Genomic DNA, 18,819 nt, shown 5'->3' on the forward strand with positions numbered 1-18,819 from the left:
AAAAAACCAAGATAGAGTCTGACATTACCAGATTTCTCTTCAAGAAAGGTTTGTTTTTAACTTACTCATCCTTCCCTGAGGAAAGAAAAGCGACAACTACTTTCAAAATTCATCCATATACTTAATCTCATTCACAGATAATTCAAACCCATTAAAATAATGGAAACTTTATTTGCATGAAAAACTTGTTTACAATCATTAATAAATGAAGAATGAACCATTTGCATTTTCCTATTTCATGACACTTATGAAAAATGTATTAAATAAATATTTGTGAACAGATTAAGGTAAGGCAAAATTTAAGATAAAGCCCCTATGCATTGTTCACAAGTTTTGAACATGGCTCACGCTGCAAACAAGTGAAAAAATTCACTAAAGAACTTCAAATTTAACAAGATGTTACATGGGTAATTGAATCATGTCCTCAATCCAAAAACCCAGTAGTAAGTAGTTTTGTGCTCAACCATATACAATAACTTTAAAAGGGTCAGTCTATTCAGAGCAAAACTATTTACAGTTAATACTTTTGATAGAAGCACTTTGTTAGTATTGTGCAATACATTTATAAAAAATGGCTTCAAATTCCATTTATCAACCATTTGTAAAGTGCTACTATCAATTCCAATTCTGCATTCTAACCCCCGTGTAACAATACTGATGTACACTAGCCACCAGCATCCCACTGGTTTTGATGGGCCGAAGAGTGAGGACAGTCCAGCATACAAATCACCAATGTCACAAACCTACTGGTAAACACATACATGTATGTAACTGTAACCCCCAGGGTGTTTGATCTGCACTCTCAAAAACAACCGGGTACTCCCTTTGGTCTTTTCAAAGGTCCGTACTGCAATATCCTAAACACCGTTACACAATGGAAAAAACTGGACTTGCAGTGTAGTATGAATTGAGTACAGAGTCACTTTAAGGAGCATGCTTTTGGTTTAGTTAAGAGTCTAGATCAGAGCGGTGGGTTTTGTCCCTCGGTATCCATCTCGCTGTTACTGGGTGGAGGATGAATGGGCAGGATATCCAGCTCATCGACTTGGGGGGTAGGATGCATTACCACAAGCTGGTCCTGGGGTATATCGGCTGCCGCTGCTGCTAAATTTGTGATAGATTTGCTTTTCACACACTGAAAGTCAACGTGCCGACTTTTTCCTTCCTCCTTCTCCCAGGACATGCGAATAAACGGTCTTTGGACATAGTTGTAAATCACCTCCGGTCGGCCGCCAGGTCGCTTTTTCACTTTCTCTTTGTAGGTAGGGTAACCTGAGAGACAGAGCGCAGCAGCAGTTAGCCTTCCCTCTACTGCTTAGTTCAGGGGTTGCTTTTACAAAAAGAAGGTGGAAGCATTGTCACCAGATTAACACTTGTCACTGTCACTGTCAACATCCTGAATGGGAACAGATGCCATCGTGGTGTTCTTAACTTTATCTGTGCAAGGGGAACAGCCCGCAGTTTAACTACCAACCACATTGTAAGGAAAGAGGCTACAGTGCTATTGATAATGAATATCTCAAGAGACCTTATAGCAGCCTTCCAGTACCTGGAGGGGGCCTAGAGGAGAGCTGGAGAGGGACTCCTTGTCAGGAAGTGCAGCGAGAGGATGAGGAGTAACGGTTTTAAATTGAGAGGGGAGATTTAGATTAGATACCAGAAAGAAATTCTTTACTGTGAGGGTGGTGAGGCACTGGAACAGGTTGCCCAGAGAAGCTGTGGATGCCCCATCCCTGGAAGTGTTCAAGGCCAGGCTGGATGGGGCTTGGAGCAACCTGGTCAAATGGGAGGTGTCCCTGCCCATGGCAGGGGGGTTGGAACTCGATGGTCTTTAAGGTCCCTTCCAACCCTAACCATGCTATGATTCTATGATAATATATTGCCACCACACAACTCTTCCAAACGTCACAGGCAAAGCTACTTGCTCCTTCCTTGAGCCCAAAGCAGCTGGCTCTTCCTAAAACACTATGACCTGGAAAGCTGGAAATGAGATCTCAAAAGTAGAGAACAGCGTTGCTCTGATCTGCAGTTTAATTTCCCGAGTGGAATCCTAGCGCGTTCCTCCCAGCTCCTCCAAATGATGCAAATACATCGTTTTAGACCAATTACCCATTCTGGTTATGCTGTGTTTGAGTCATCTCTCCCCTCTGCCTAGGCAATAATTTTCATTACTAGAAAGTTCTGTATTATTATGGGGCACTGGCATTACAGTTTAGTCAAACAGTTGTTCTTTGTCCAAAACAAGTGCCAGCAGAAATGATCCAGTATTAGCCAGCGTTACAAACAGAACCAGTTCTTGTTTAGTTGAACGGCTTGTCAGTCTGAAGGCTCACACTTTGTTCAGCTGAACACATTTACCTAGTTTAGAGATCACAACCAGATAAAAGCATTTGGGTTTGGTTGGAAAATTACAAATGTAGCTATGACAACTTGGTGAGTGAATGATAGAAATCCTGCAAATTACGAAGGCTGGATTTTTAGATATTTGGGTCAACAGTCAGAAGGAAAGTGAAATGCAAAGAAATCCAGTTGTTACGTTCACAAGAAAAATCTAAGACTTAAATGTAGCTGTCTTCTGCAAAGCCAGAGCTGAGATCTTACAGATCAGCCTCCTAACTTACAAGACATTTATTTCAGATTAATATTTCTTTGCACTTCAATGATCCATTTAACAGTTTTCTATTTCCTGAAAGAAAATATTTACCTACTGCTTAACACAAAATGTTTCATTTCAAGCCCCGAAAAGGGCACCAGATCAGGAACAGAATATACAAATCTGTAAAAACACATCATTACTTCAGATAAAGTACAGAGAAGATTTTGCATGAAAACCAAAGGGCAAATGGCATGAGATGCAAGTCATAAGTCAGTAGAAACCACTAAAGTTACACTAGTAACAGCCACATACACCTTGCAGCGCAGCCACGAGCCTGTAACTGGGTTTTCAAGCTGGACCAGTTAATCATTGGGTACCACTCCCCCTCTGGCCATTTTCTCATCTAACCTCAATAGGGAAGACACCACCAACCCTTATTTCTTCAGCTGCAGAGACGATCATAAAGCAGAGAAGCACAGCAGACCTTTTCCCCGCCAGGAGCGAGCAATGCTCCCCTTACCTTCAATGCCCAGTCGGATCTTCTTGAGCCCCCTTTCCTTCAGAACTGATTTGGCCACATCTCGATTTTCAATGTATTTGAAGAATCTATACAACTTCGTGCTGTAAATAACTAAAAATACATTTTAATGAGGAAAATCTGTATTCACAGATTAAACTTCTAGTCTTAAAACACAAAGTTTTATCTTTTTCACTGTTTTGCTTTACTGTAGTATTTCTTTTTCACAACAGAGGGAGAGACTCAAGAACTCCTTAAAATATCCAACACAGAAATCAAAGAAAAATGGCTGAAGAGACTCTAGAACCGGTTGGTTGCACATGTCATTTTCCCTATCAATATAGTCTGTTTTATACACTTAGGGGTTTTTTTTTTTGTTGGATTTAGGAATGCAATAGGACAATTCACAGAGCAAACCACACTCTAGACTCCCAACTCCACCTCCACAAAAAAAAGACATCTCAAATTTTTGTTTCCCCTTTTTGATGGAATTCCTGCAGACATTAAAGAAATCCTTCCACGCTTTTTGCCAATATGTAAGAGAGATCTACAAGTCAGTTTCAGAAAACCTGGACTTGTGAAGCTGAACAAGAGCGCTGCCTTTGAAATTTCATTTATTGCATCTTAAAAGAAGGGACCGGGGCCATCAGTCCCACACAGCTGCACAGACCCAAATCGACTGTTTATGAAAAGCGTTAAGTGTAAAAGGCAGGTGTGTGCCTAACTAATTACTTAGGTAGGAGGGGTTTTAACTGACATCTCTGAGACATAAAAGGTACTAGAAACCCGAGCCAATTGTGTTACTACATTAGAACAGCCACATTTGATCTCTATTCACATCAACTCCCTCTTTAGGAAGGGCTGCAGGTTTGCATCCTCCAAAAATGTCAGGATTTTTTTATTTTGTTGGTGTTTTGGGTATTTTTTATTTAAAAAAAACAAAATAAAACACAACAAAACAAAACTGTAATACTTTGAAGAGCCTTCTAACAAGATTTTATACTACTGGAGTACAAAGAGTATCTCAAGCTCCTACATCCCCCCATCAAACCCTAAATTTCAAGTTTTCACACTGAAGTAACATTTTCAGCTACAGGGACCACACTGATGGGAAGGGCACTCCACTCACAGATACTTTAACTCATCTATACAAACTGTTATACTTCTGAAATACTAACAGGCTTTCTTCCCCCATTTTCCTCATCAAGCTCTTTCTGAAAAAGTATTTCCTTCCCCCTATAGATTTCATTCAATAGACTTGAATGTAACACGCAACATATGCTTCTGTGAAGCAAAATATTAAGCAAAACTCCCAAAACTAAGTTTTTGTGAGGCATTAGGGATGTTGTAAAGACTTTGCTAACAGCATTTATGTACAAAAAAGTTAAATCAGCACATTTACTGCTACCTCTACCATAGCATGGCTTGGTGGAAACAATGAAAAACTTACTTTGTGAATACTCCTCTCCCATTTGTGGAGGATACTCTTCATCCCAGTCAACAACATCATCATCTGTCAGCACAACAATGTGGCACTCCCTCTCACCACTTTGGGCACTGGCTACCATTAAAGGGAGAATCATTTCTTCTAGATAAAACTCAAATTGCTTGCGAGCACCATCATTTGACAATTCATGCATGAGAGCACCTGGAACAAAATTTAAGCACAGGCACATTTGAAAGCTTGGTAAAGAAATGAAGGCAGGAATAAGAAAGACAGCAGTTCTGTTTATTTTGTACTATTTACCACAGACAGCTGTGAAGACGTTTAGTCTATTAGTTTGTTTAAGGATCAGAACTTTTTCAAATGTTTACCAGAAGTTCAAACTAATAGGACTGTCCTGCAGATATTAACATTATGTTGGGCAGACAGTGGAGTGATCTTGAGGAGATCTCTGTGTTTTACTACCATTGAACATTTGGTAATTGTGTGTAACTCCTCTTGGGCTTCCTAAAAGAAACACTATTTAAGCCTGTTGCTGGAAGAGTAGCGCATGCAACCCACTTTCCATAAGCAGTAGCTTAAAAACAAAGCCTATCAAAACCCTCACAGCATGAGCTGCTAAATCCTCCTGCTAAGGACAAAGTGCTCCCAGAGTGTGACTCAGCAGGTGACACGCCGTGAGGTCACAGCGCTGCTGGTGAAGGCACAGGTGCCCCGCGCAGATCTCACAGCTGGAATGCCACAGCTTGGCCCGGCGCCGGGCTCTGCACTGCACAAACACTCTGAGATCAAAGGAACCAAAGGCACAGGCCAGGTCGTTTAAACATTGGCCAAAACTTTGGCTGCGCTCAGGAAGGAACGAGCTGACTGGGAACCCCGATGCAGCTTACATCACCAGCAAGGCTGGGCAGCTTTTGCTAGCAACACAGCTTAATTCTCGTAAGTGAGGAGTTGAATAGATTATCCTCCCTATCCTCTGCAAAAAGGATACCAGTTACTATTACTGTACCAGTACTGCAAATGCATCAATAGAATTTAAGTATTCCGCAGAGCTCACCACGGCAGAAAAGTATCTGAAGATCACATACTGAGGCATCAAAACATTATTTTTCAAAAGGTGTGCATCCATTGTCTTTGGAGCTTTATTACTAAGAGGTTAAAAAGGATGGATTTTGCTCATGTTCTATCAGCCACATTCCTTACTTTAATAATGAATACAATTCAGAATTAACACCCAATATATATGCTTAAGTTAGTCTTGTATAATTCAAATTATTTGAATAAATTCTGTACTTACTGAGATCTCTGCATTTAATAGTACTATACTCAAAAGAGATACAGAGATAGTCACAGGCTTCTCTCAATTCAGGAATAGATATCCCATCAGGACAGCGTATCACTCCAGTCTTGTAGTAATCCTACAGTGACGCAGCAAACAAAAACACAATGCACTTCAACATTCACTGACAGAAACATTCCATCATTTAATTTATGATGCTTTCTCCACAAGCAAACCCCCTAAAATGTCAAAAGGCAACATATGTTAAACTTTGTGAATTTTACTGTCCTCAAATTTATCAATTTTCTGAGCTGCTTCTGGAGCAGAGCGGTCTATTTAAGTGACACCTATTAATACTGATCATTTTGGTATGTGTATACTGTCTTTTATCTGTACTTCATTCAGCTTTTGCTATTCCGATTCTACCTCCTCATGTAGATATGAAATACATCATGGGCATTTTCTTCTCAGACTGGTTTACTTTTCTCCTCTTACCTGCAGTAAGTTACTTCCAGTACTCTGTTTTGTCTATTTTCAGCACAAGAAAGGGTGAATATATCTGAACAAAGTGAACTAGATGCATAGAAGAAGATGAACAAATTTCTGGCAGTGTATTTTTGGTTTCTTTCATGTGTGCTTTCTCTTTCCTGGCTGTCATGTGCACATGTCTAGAAAACCGAGAGGTGTGTTCCTACCATGCATTTTTTCCCCTCTAGAGAACAATACAATAACAAGAGTATTCATTCCACCCACAAAGTTCAGATATGCAAGTAAGGAGAAATCAAGAAGTTATGCCTCTTAACAGTGCTTGTCCTAACAGTACTTGCCCCTGAAAAACTCACCAGAATAGCACGGAACACAGTGGAACCAATTCCTTCAGCAACTTCATACTCTCCTTTTTCATTAGGACGCGTAAAGTTATGTTCTCTGCCTGATCCAAACATCCTGCTCAAGAATAAAAGTAATTTGGTCAGAATTCCTTACTATGGTTTTCTTTTTTGTAAATCTGAAAAGTAAAATGTGAAAAATTGTACTGAAATGGGAGAGAAGTCTATTCTATCTCCTATGTACGTATGCTGTTCAGTTTAATTTATGTTTAGCAAGGCTACTGTAATACAGAAAGCAGGATAGTTTAAACCAGGAAAGTCTAGTTTTATTCTTCAATCTTAACTTGCCAATATCCTTTTATCAAAACAAAAGCTAGACCAGGCCATTTCCTGCCAGTGCCAAAGGTGGGGGGACCCCAAAACAAGTTTTCTTTGGCATTTGTGGAAGAACAGGTTTGGTTGTGGAATTCTTATTATTTAAAGACATTTGAGGCAGTTTAAGAAAAAGGACTTAGCGTTCAAGTACACGTAACTCACCTCAATTTCATTTAAAAGATTTAGTTAATTCAAAAGTTAAAATAACATTCTGATAGAAAACATCTGTACTTAAGGGTAACACATACAGCGTATTTCTCCCAATAGGATGCAAGGAAAGTTGGACTAAGGAGAAAACTACAAGTCCCAAACAGTATCTACAGTATCTCCAGGAAAAAATTATTAGATCTATTAGAACTATTAGATCACCAGGAAAAAAAACTGACTTTTTAAAACACACCTATGATACAGAATGACATCCTATGCTTTAAGAAGTATTGCCATCTACTCTTTGTTTTATTTACAAATATACCCCAATGGCAAAGCTTTGCTCTCACACTCACAACCCAAAGCAACAGAGCTGGTGTACTGTGCGCCTCTACAGTGGAGAACGAAGTAACTTTGTTCACTTAATGATTCGACGTGTTTTCTGACCACTCTTCAAGAAAACAAATAATATTCACAAAAAAGGCAGTCTAAAAGAATGCAGGCTGAAGGTAAATAATACATTCTTACTAGTTACTTTTACCTCCCAGAACAAACTAGCTAAGCTGTTCCTGTTTAGTGTCCTGTGAACTGACATTGGGGGAAAGTGGGTTTATAACTAATTTGCGCTTTAGAGCACTATTTCCATATTTTTATTAACCTAATTTTGAATTAGCAGAAGATAAAATAAGCTTGTTCTTGAACCAGTCCCGAAGGGAGCATAATTCAGCAACATACAGAAAGAAAAATCTAGTGCAAGAACCAGCACCACTTACTCTGAGGCTGGGCATGAAAAGAAACAATTTCACCATGAAACTTCACACTGATATACCCCCAGTTTGTTAGTCTGGATCTTCACATGTATACACATATACGAATGCCTTACATCAATGATTTAATTCTCTTAATGATTACTTCTATTTATTTACCTTTACTATTTACACAGAGAAGCATTTTTGGCTTTCTCTGTTAACTCTTCCCCTTGACTTCTCACAAAATAGGGACCCACGGTACTAGTTATCCCACGCAGTGGCGATTTAAACAAAGCAGAAATTGTTAATCATATTTATTACCTTTACCTTGGAAAATAGCTTTATATAATATGGTTTTAAAATATGATTATATCCTAAATGTGGCTGAGAAACAGCCACATTTTAATAAAAAAAGCCAAATCCAAAGGAACACAGACATAAACCTTCATTTCTTTCTTGACACAAGTTTGTAAGCGGTGCTCTCTACATTTGGACAGTGTAAAACCAGCCAGTATTTGAGCAAGCAAAGTACAGAATCTTTTCCCACCAAGCAAACAGGCCAAATACGTTGCTTGTTATAGTTTCTACAGAAACTATTACATACATATTGCGGACTTTCATTCAACTATTGACCATTTTGAGTGCTAGGTCTCTTGGCTGAAAGGCTCTGACCTGTTACACTGTTTGACATTCCCCTGTCCAAAAAGCCATTTCAGAAGATAGATGTGCTGAGCTTGAACATTGTCAGCGTAGGCCCCCTAAGCAAAATAAATTCCTTCAAGGTCTTCCTCTCTGCTATTTTGAAACAGACTATCTATACTCACTACTTTGTCTTATGAAGCAACTAGCTTTAAAAACAGGAGATGGAACAAGGCAGACTGAATTCAGAAGCAACGCTCAGCGAGATGGAAGGAAATGAGTACATCATGACATGTTAATTTACTTATGAACTCTTTTGTCTCTAGGTAATAGACATCTATTGGCATCTCTGCTAAATACAGAGGAAAACTTACATCTGCTTTTAAAGACCTTTGCAAACTGATAATATTAAACGTTAGCCGATCAGCTGTAGCAATATGAGTTCAACAGCTATTTAAACAGTTTTAATATCTACAAAGCATTTATGGCTCTTGTATAGTCAGAGATAAAGAAAAAAAAAAAAACCAGATACAAACCTGCCCAACATTGTATTAGGTTGTGCAGTAAAGATAGAAGGATCTACAACAAATCTGGTGTTGTCCACTATGAGCGTTACTCGTTCAGAAGTTCTTACATTCCGAGCTCCTTCTTTTCCATTTTCATACACAAACACCATTTCCCCACCAGCCTTACAGCTCCCATCAGAACTTGACTGGCTGCTGTTTCTGCTGCTGTTCCCCATGCTAACAACGGAACCATTAGGGGAAGTCTTCTGAGGGCGAGGGCTGCTTGGTCGAGATGAACTGTGATCCTTTTCTCGATCTTAAGTGAGAACAAGGTAGAAAGAGAAAAAGCAGGAAATGAAATTATAGATTTACATGAGATCTACGCAGTTTATGCCTTTCCAGGCACAAAACCCAGCAACTTGGTAAGTACAGATTCTTTCAATCAAATCTATTTTAGTTAAAGAAACCTTCAAAAATAACTGTATGTATAGGAGATCCTGAAGTTTCTACCACTTAGATATCAGTCGCCTCGTCTCCCCAAAGCCTTTACAACAAAAATTTAGCATTCTAGTACTGAAAAAGCAACTCAACATCATATAGAAGCTATGCATCACAGTTTGTGTTTCATGCTGTAGTTCAAAGAAACAGACCAAGTTTTGTCACTTAGAAGAAAAAAAGGTGCTTCCTGTATTTCTAAATACCTAAACCCTACCAAGTAAAGGTGAAGTGTTTAGTCAATTATAATCTTGGAAAAATTAGACTGTTCTTTTGATTTGAACTAAATAAGAGAATTATGTAGGAATACATACTGCAGACTGAAGAGAAAATTATGACCTATCAAAGGTAGTACCAGGTAACAGTGCACACAGAAATCTGTATGTTATGGAATCAACAAATAATGCTTTTAACAAAACAGTAATTAAGTTTAAGAATTTTAATCCTGAAAAAACTATTGATCTGAACACACCAGAATGATACTGTCTTGTTGGTGAAGTAACATTCCTGATGCATGGAGTGAGCTGAGATTCTGCTCTTTCATGGGATGAGTCACGAGATCTGTCACTTGATCTGCGTCTGTCCCTTGATCTCTCATGTCCACCACTTGCACCATGAAAGCTCATTTTTGTGTAGTCTATTCCTTTAGCAATACGAGATGAGGTGCTGAAAACAGAAATAAGGGAAACATTCAGCATTTCAAAGCTTCAGAAACATTATACATTTAAATTTTAAAGGCATTCACACTCCATGTACATGTTTTGAAGATTAATATTATCCCCCTCCATTTTCTTTGTTTTACTCATGCTTATATTTACAAACAAGAACAATGATTTGGAACATTAAGAAGGCAGCAAGAATTACCTGTTTATTGCTGTGTGATCTGGAGAGACACTGCCTGATCAGTTGAGCTTGCCTGTGAAATCCCTTCCAGACCAGGTAAATCATATACAACTGAGCATTTTATTTTGATTCTTACTGTTAAATTAAATTTTCTAATCAAACCATGAAATTAAAAGTTATGGTTCTTTCCCCACCCCCAATGAAACCTGCTTTGGAAAACCCTTCTCAGAGCACAAGTTTTAGTACTGACTTCACTTTTTCTTGCAGCTTGCCTTTTAGAAAGGTGGTCACAGTCAACCAGTATCAAACTAGTTGATACATCGAGTCACACCAGCCAAGGGTTTATTTCTGCACATTCTTTTTTAAGTTTTCAATTACTCTCTGAAGGAACAATAGTAAGCCACCACAACTCAGACAGCAAATATGTGAACTATATTATTAAATCCAAGACCTACAGCACTGCCAGTAGCAAGTAGGAGATTTGTTATAAACTAGCAAATTTTCATGTAACACTTTAAGATTTTTTTGGACCGTGATTAAGCTATGTTACATTTCTAAATTTATGATACTGATTTTGCAATTAATTATTAAACCTACTAATAAAACCCAGCCAATTTCAAGATCCAGTACTCTCTGAAACTATCTAAAAATTAAGTATCAATTTACAACAGCTATTGTTGCATTTTACCAAAAATACTTAACGCCTTTTACTTGTGCTCTGTAAACCAGAAATTTTTATGTCAGGACAGCACAGACATATCTGTGTCCCTGCACCCCACTGGAATTCCTAAATCAGTTCCTCTCCTATTTGCCTTTCAAGCATGGGCAAGGCAACACTCCTCATTTACCAGTTTAACTGAGGGAACTTTCCAAAAGCCTCAGGTACTGGATAACCAAGACAGACATCTGCACAGCTACAAGGTCTGACAAACAAAGAAGGGTCATAATTTCCCACAAGAGCCCCAATGCCCCACTTGCTCACAGCCTGCAAATCCCACAACTTTTTACCAAGAGACCTTAAATAGGACTGCTAGGAATGCTGGAGGATTCAAGAACACAAAGAGGTAGGAATAACGACCTAGCTAAAAAAAGCACAACAAATTTTAAAAGAATGAACTGTACAAGCAAGTTGAGCAGAATGTCCTCTTTTTAAGTTGCTTAGAGGTAACGACAAAAAAACCCCAAAGTAATTCAAGACTTTTCAAAAAAGTGAACATCTAGCGTGACATGTTTCAACTTGAGGTTTCTGTGACCGATAAGAAGAGGAGCTTACATTAGAACAAAAAGGCTACGGTAGATCTTATCCAGTTTACAGTGGCAAAAAATTAGTATTAGCACAATGCAAAGAATAAGAAATGTACCTCTCAGCTAAGGAACACAAGCTTCTCCTCACTCCATTTGAATGAGAGAAGGATCTCATATCCAATAAAGCAGAAGCTTGATGCAGAGAAAATCTACTGCAATACTGTTTCCTGCCAAGCTTAAAATACACTGCAATAAGACATGCATCTTTAGGATGTGAAGTCAGCCAAAGGTCTATTGAATAAGGTAAAAGAACTGCAAGCCTCGCTTATGGCTGGAAATGCTCAGATTTACAGTCCAAGAATAAAGATGATCCAACCATTTTCATTAAAAGGAAACAGAATTTTCCTCATGACTTTCAATTAAATTCCGAATATTAAGATATATAGTGTTTCAGCATGGCTAATGTGTCTCCTTCTCTGTTAGAGAAAGGTAAATTCTGTATTATGAGAGTGAAATGTACAAAAGTTTGCAAGAATGAGATCTTCAAGCCTCCCTTTCAAGAACATCAACTATTTAAGAAAGTCTTTGCACCCTTTATATACATATATATGCATACAAAACAGAACCATTTTAACAGGTACAAAATACGCCCATAAGTTATCAGAACTGTGGATTACAGCCTAAAATTAAAATTTAACTTGAAACTGAAGTCTGGCCCCTGTTTAGACAGGATAATACTCAATACTACTGCAGCGAAACTTCCCAAGAAACGGTCACTTTCTTAAAAACAAAAAACCCCCCTCTGTATCTCATCTGCCCCTAAAGGGTTTATATTTGCACATCATGGCATAACCAACTGTCCCACAAAGGGGGGGGAGCAAGGGGGAGAGTGTGTGCGTGTGAGGAGTACTCAAACACATACATAGCAGCCTTGTGACAAAATATCTCAGCAAATCCTGATAAAGCCACATGGGATCAGGCCTTTGTTAAAGCAGCACTTTGATCCTAGCCCTGATAATATTTCTAACAATGCTGTGAGAAATCAAAGTTTTACAGGTGCCACATTTTATAGTATCAAAATGTATGACTCAGTATCTCTCAATAGCTAAAGCGTTCTAGTTGCTTTAAATAAGGGAAACAACTAGAAAATGAAACTGAACCACTGTAAGGACATGCAGGCTTATCATTCATTTTGGCAGAGCAGACATGAATTACCATTCAACAGAGAAGGCAATTAAAATGCGATTCTTAATCCAGAAAACTATCTAAAGCCACATTGATTACCCCCTAAGCAGTGATTCAGAGTTCACACTGAAGTAGGGCGAGCCCTAGTTAATAATCTCTTTGTAGGAGCTGAGAAGAACAGGTGCTACAGGAAGTAACACTGACTCAGCTGGCATCATACTTCCTCCTTAGTCACGGCTGAATTAAGGACTAAACACGCCAGGCACGACTTTCAGCTATACCTTCCCAGTATCGAAACTGGGGCTACTTCTGCCTTGGTAGGTACAGCCAGCACACCTGGGAGGAGAGGGGAAGCGTGGAGATTAACGTGCCTCCTGCTACCAGCCAGGTCCACCCCTTTGGAGCATGGACACGTGAACCATCAATTCAGCACACCGCACTATGGAGGAGGCAGAGGCTGCCAGCTGGAGGAGGACAGGATCCTTAAATATTAAATCAACTGTTCCTGAAACAGACAGATCAGTAAATAATTTCAAAAAACTGTTCAAATTGCAGCTGGCCACACCATTTATTTACTCTGTTTCTATGTTGTACTTTCCTCCCTTCAGTGTACAGATTAATGCTGTTAGACTGGCACATTATCTGTGAGCCAGAAGATGGAAGATACAAGCCAAAATTGAAAGATTTCTGAGAATTCCAGCAGTTTGGCTTGAGACAGGATCATCTGAATCATGAATCTTCAATCATCTTAATAACAACCATCTAAAATGTCAATCACTGTTGAGTCACAGTACACAAAAAAAATAAATTTCTTCGATCTGTTGCATATATACCTGAAAAAATCTGAAGTTCCATTTGCTCGACAGTATGCTTACTCAGGTAAATACTACCACCAAAATACAACTTTGCTGTACAATAAACAAGACAACTAAAATGAGTTTAAATCTGAACAAAGGTAAAACAAAATCTAGTACATCACAAGAGACAGTCACTAGTTTTATCCTGCAATATTTGACTAGAAAAACTGTGTTGCTGAGCTACTCTAGTCTGAAAAAGGAGCTACATCTGTGGCCAGTACATATGAAAGACGATCTAGGGCTCATATTTTCCTGTAAAGAAGCCTTAGAAGAAGTTGCAAGTGTTCAAAAAAATGAAGACAGCAGAACTACCAAATAATTTTTCTTTTTTTGATAGAATGACTTGTTAATAATATAATTTTTCTCTTCCCTAACAAAGCCATTGGGAAGAGGAGGTTGTTTCTGCAGGGAAATGCAAAAACCCTTTGCTCCAAACCAGCAATGCAAAGCTTGTTAGGAGTTACTTTATTTCATACATTACTAAGACCAAAACATTCCCCCTCTCCCCGCTGTTTTAAAATACTGATTTCTTAAGTTGCTAACTAAGACTTGGCAATGCGTTTTGTTCAAGTAGCCCTATTGTTTGTAGAAAATGGAACTTTCACTACAAACCCATCCCCAGTGATGCAGGTAAGCCCAACTGGCATTCACTAGGGAGTTCCACAGTTGTGTTGATGCACCCACCTACCAACACCAATGGAAAAGTCACCGACAAAAGCAGAGCTGCCCCATTTGCAAGAGCAGGCAAACTGTTAGAAAGTACTGCGTTTCACAGAAGCATCATGCAGACCAGCTAAAATGCCAGGGCTTCTCAAACAGCAGTGAACCGCTGATGACTAAAAGTGCCAGGAAGCCGTGGCACCTGGCTGCCATGCTACATAAAGCTGTAACTTCAGTCTACAACAGTCAATGGTGCTCCACACAGTGCATTACTTCAAGCCTCCAAGAAAGTCATTATAGTTTCGGATCTCTATCTCACTCTGAAAAGAAGTATTTGCAATGCCAGCTTTTAATTAATTTCCCAGCCTATGACCACCAGCTGCACCCTGTGCTGTGGAAGCCATTAGCAATGACTGAGGCACACCACCAGCGTATAAGCAAGATTTTCTCCTGCGTACTTAATAATACCTTGCATTTAATTTAAAACTGTATGAGGAAAAAAACACAAACCCAACATTTTAAACCCACAGCCCAATTTCCTCATTCACTAAATCTGGAAAAAAACCCCATATATGTAGACCGTGTCATACCCAAAAGTTTATGAAGGAAAGATAAGAGAGTCTTGCTTTATCAATTACTTTCCTACTGGGGAGAGGGGGATGGACATGACAACATGACACAAGATGCCAATCCTATGAATATTCGTATATTTAGACTATCTTCATAAATTCAATATACAGTTTTTCTCAACTCCAAAGGAATATTGGGGCACTAGCACTGCACCCATTCAAGAACTTTAAGTCAGTGACAATTTATTTTCCCCCTCAGTCAGGGATCAAGGAAGCTCTGCCTTTGTAAAGGGAAGAGGCATTTTCTTTAAAAGCAGCTGCCTCACAACGAAAACCAAATAAGCTCAAGGCTTTATTTAAGCAAACCTATTTAATATGATGTAAAGGAGGAAAAAGAGCACCATCAAAATGGCACACTTGTCATACTGGTATACTTCATATTTTTGCAGTAAGGGAAGAGCAGTTTTAAAAAAATGTAAATGCTCTTTAATTTAATGATGCTTTGGAATCATCTGTGGAAGGAGAGCTTCAGTTTGTCTAATTTATACATAACAACATATTGCTATGAATATATTACTAATGATTAAAAGAACTCATTAAATGGAATTAGTTTTACTGCCAAAACAATTAGCATGTATTCCAATATAAAAACTTAATATGCATCCTACTGAATACTGGCAATAAACATACTCTTTTTTATAAACCCAGCTCTTGCCTACACAGAATTATGGTGCTAAACCAATACACTTACTACCCCAAAACCACCCTAAAATCTTATCTAAATGAAAAGGACACAGCAATGAAATATTAGCCAAGATTTTTACCCTTTTTTTTCTTCCCTTTATCTTCTAAAACTTGCATTAACTAACTCTTCTTAAAATATAAACTTAGATCCAATCCTTTCCTAGGACGATTCACATAATCAACACTTACAGAAATGGGATATAGAGCTTTATCTATATACTAAATTACAGATATATTGCTATCAGGCTTTAGAAGAAAAGAAATCTGTTCTGCTCATATTGCTAGGACTTACACAATGACAATGCTTATGCCCCCTTCCTCCCCCTGAAGTCTGTTCTTTGTCAGCAGACATTTCAATTGACCAGTGCACACAAAGGACAGTACTTTTCCTTTTCCTCATTCTTCTCCTGAATAATGCCCACAGATTTTTCTTGTTAACGGATACGCACCTTCTTCTTGTATCTATCAGGGAGGAAACACAAAAGCATGGAAATAATTTTGAAATCAGAGCACAAAGGAATTCTGTTCCTTTCAAGAAGGCTGCTTTGAAAGCCAGATCAGCATCCTTTGGCATTACTTGGTAAGTTCAGCACATTTGGTATTTCCATCATTTCTTCAGTAGTTCACTGCACCATCAGTGAGCCTTACTTTTTCCTCCATCATCTTCCCCTCAAGGATAAGAGATTGTAGCTATAGTGTCCATTAAGTGTTCAAAGACGCAAACCCCTCTAGATATTAATTCAATTCAATTTCTCACAGTCACTGACTCAGCCATGCGTAGTGCGATACTGACGTCTGACCTCGCAGCCTCCTGTGAGCTGAATTCATACTTGCCGTTTCCCCATCTCTCAGCAGCCATTGGGTACCGCGACTGACAGGCAGGGTGGGGAGCGTGCGAGAGGAGAGCTGCTCGGTACCGTGCCAAGTACCATCTGCCAAGCTATTTCTAGTCCTGCCAGCTTGTCGGGTTTCAGCACACAAACACCACATCTGAAAAGGTTATTGCTAACTTTCTCTTGTCACAGCTCTCATTTGCGATCACGATCGTTCAAGATAGGCAAATCCATACAAGTTTCAGGGGATGGTTAATTTGTTCCTGTAAAGTCTGCCAGGATTAGTATTTTAAATTAATTCACCTTTCACTGAGTTCATAAGCAGGTACAGCAATAGCTTTTTGAGAACAAGGCAGCACAGCCTCCATTTTTTAACTATGAACATCCCTTTTCCAGCAAGTCTAAGCCGGAAAAAATGCACTACGCTTTGTGACAATCTAAATATTAGAATATAATCATATTCATCAGTATGCTTACTGATCAGAAATCAGTTCACCAAGTCCTGATGTAGCATATTTTCACATCAATGGGTCATCAAATGCTTGACAAGTCAATCCCACCAAGCACAAAAAGCAAAGCAAATTAATACACGTACCCAGATAAAATTTTCTAAAGGTTTTTTCTTCGGGGGAGGATAAGTAAGTGTTATGCTACAGCTTTTTTTAAATTATTCTTTTTAGAGTGTCTGTAGGCTGTTTTAAGGAGCCACAATACACTGGAGGAACAGTTTAAAAGCAAGTATTACAATAAATAAAAATAAAGATGTCATAAGCTGTAGAGTGGAAATTAAAATATGATGAAAGCTGAAGGAATAAGGGGGATTGTTCAGCAAAAGAATGCTGTTATAAAGAGGAAGTCAGTAAGAAAAACAAGAGACATGATTAGAAAGGCAGGAGAGCATCGGCATTCTAGACTGAAGAGTCAGCTCCTCAGTCAGGGAAGGAAAATTTCTGCTCACACAATTTCAACTACCTGAGCCAGTGAATTTTCTCCTGTTTTTAGGGTCTTGTGAGGGTTCACACAACCATCCTCCCCATGCCCCAGGGGTAGAATAACCATCATAGTCTTGTAAGCCTTTTCTTGCCTTCAAAATAAGCCTTGGAAGATGTAGCTATAATAAGCTGTATAGAAGGCTTTTCCTGCATGCTTTCTTTCTCAAGCATTTTTTTGCCTCCAATAGAACAGTCTCCAAGGAGCAAGAAAAAGTGAAAGTGCACCCAGGGTCTCTCAGCACTGGTTCCCTATGAGGGGTCTTTTCTCCATAGTAGAATTAGCGTGTTTTCTTCTCCTTTACTCCTATTTCAGGTAGAGTTAACATGCCATAGATGGATTAGCTCCTGATTCCCACAATACTACCCCTCAGGCGAGGACATGCCTCCATCAAAATCTTGTAGAAGCACGGTCCAGCAGTCACGCTTCACTTGAGGCTCAACCTCCAGTAAGGAAGCCCTTGGAAAGAATTCTCTCTGCTTAAACTGGGAGCGCTACAGATCTTCCCTCAACACAGCAACTCTGCAAACACTTTTCCTGCTCCAAAATTCTTAAATATTCACATAATTCTGGTCTTCAGTGGGCCCTCTCAACTATGAGTCATAAATTTTTAGTAATTCAGTTCTATTTCAGGAAGGAAATGACATAAAAATCCCACGAGCATTCAGTTGCCAATGGGATTTTGCAAGCAGCAAGAAATAAACCTTCAGGTAGGTATAGATTAACACCTTATGACTTCCGTCAAGCTACCCAAATACACAACCTCCATACAAGAGCACTAGTTGCCTTTATTTATATTCCAATTCCCACTCCATTTGCAAAAGGGGATGTTAGGTAAAAACCAAAGTCTAAGAAACTCGGAACCATATTCTCCTCGTTGGAACTGGAAAGTACCTCCATCTATTAAAAAACAGCTTCAGAAGTTCAAATTCAAAAGAACTGAATCCAAACACTGAACTTGTATCTAGACATTATAGTTTCTACTCTCAGAGCAAAAAGGAGCACAGAGCAACGCAGAAGAGAGCAGTCCATAAAAATTCAAGGGCATAATAGTTCTGAATGCAATAGCTTCACCTCTATAGAGTGCTTTGTCAGGTCTGATGAAGTTTTGCCTGATGCCGAAGTTTAAGCGTTGGACTTGATGATTTTAAAGGTCTTTTCCAACATAATCGATTCTATGATTCCATAAAGACCACCACAAATAATATCTGATGATATTTGGAAAATATGTCTGCATGTGCCGGACATGTTTAAGAGGATTTAATGTGTGCTTTTGCACAGAAAGTCACTAAGTTTTCCTTCTCAGCAGTGTTCACAAG

The 18,819-nt window shown here is 38.9% G+C and overlaps 1 protein-coding gene across 3 annotated transcripts in view; it reads right to left on the reverse strand.

Annotated features, from left to right (window-relative positions):
- Positions 1 to 153: 153 nt before the first annotated feature.
- Positions 154 to 18,819, reverse strand: part of BTBD10 (BTB domain containing 10) — a 31,501-nt gene continuing 12,835 nt past the window's right edge. Inside the window, exons 1-8 of one of the 3 annotated variants that reach the window (XM_074149524.1) lie at positions 16,127 to 16,251; positions 10,047 to 10,240; positions 9,110 to 9,395; positions 6,679 to 6,781; positions 5,855 to 5,975; positions 4,564 to 4,761; positions 3,117 to 3,227; positions 155 to 1,272 (exon numbers count right to left, since the gene is read on the reverse strand). In XM_074149524.1, the coding sequence (XP_074005625.1) occupies positions 962 to 1,272; positions 3,117 to 3,227; positions 4,564 to 4,761; positions 5,855 to 5,975; positions 6,679 to 6,781; positions 9,110 to 9,395; positions 10,047 to 10,240; positions 16,127 to 16,251 (1,449 nt within the window). In that variant the 3' untranslated portion in view covers positions 155 to 961. Of the gene's footprint in view, positions 1,273 to 3,116; positions 3,228 to 4,563; positions 4,762 to 5,854; positions 5,976 to 6,678; positions 6,782 to 9,109; positions 9,396 to 10,046; positions 10,241 to 16,126; positions 16,252 to 18,819 lie in introns of those variants that run through there. The other 2 variants (XM_074149526.1, XM_074149525.1) reach the window with 2 other exon arrangements.

This window comes from Numenius arquata, chromosome 6 (genome assembly GCF_964106895.1).
Source record: "Numenius arquata chromosome 6, bNumArq3.hap1.1, whole genome shotgun sequence".
Lineage (NCBI taxonomy): Eukaryota > Metazoa > Chordata > Aves > Charadriiformes > Scolopacidae > Numenius > Numenius arquata.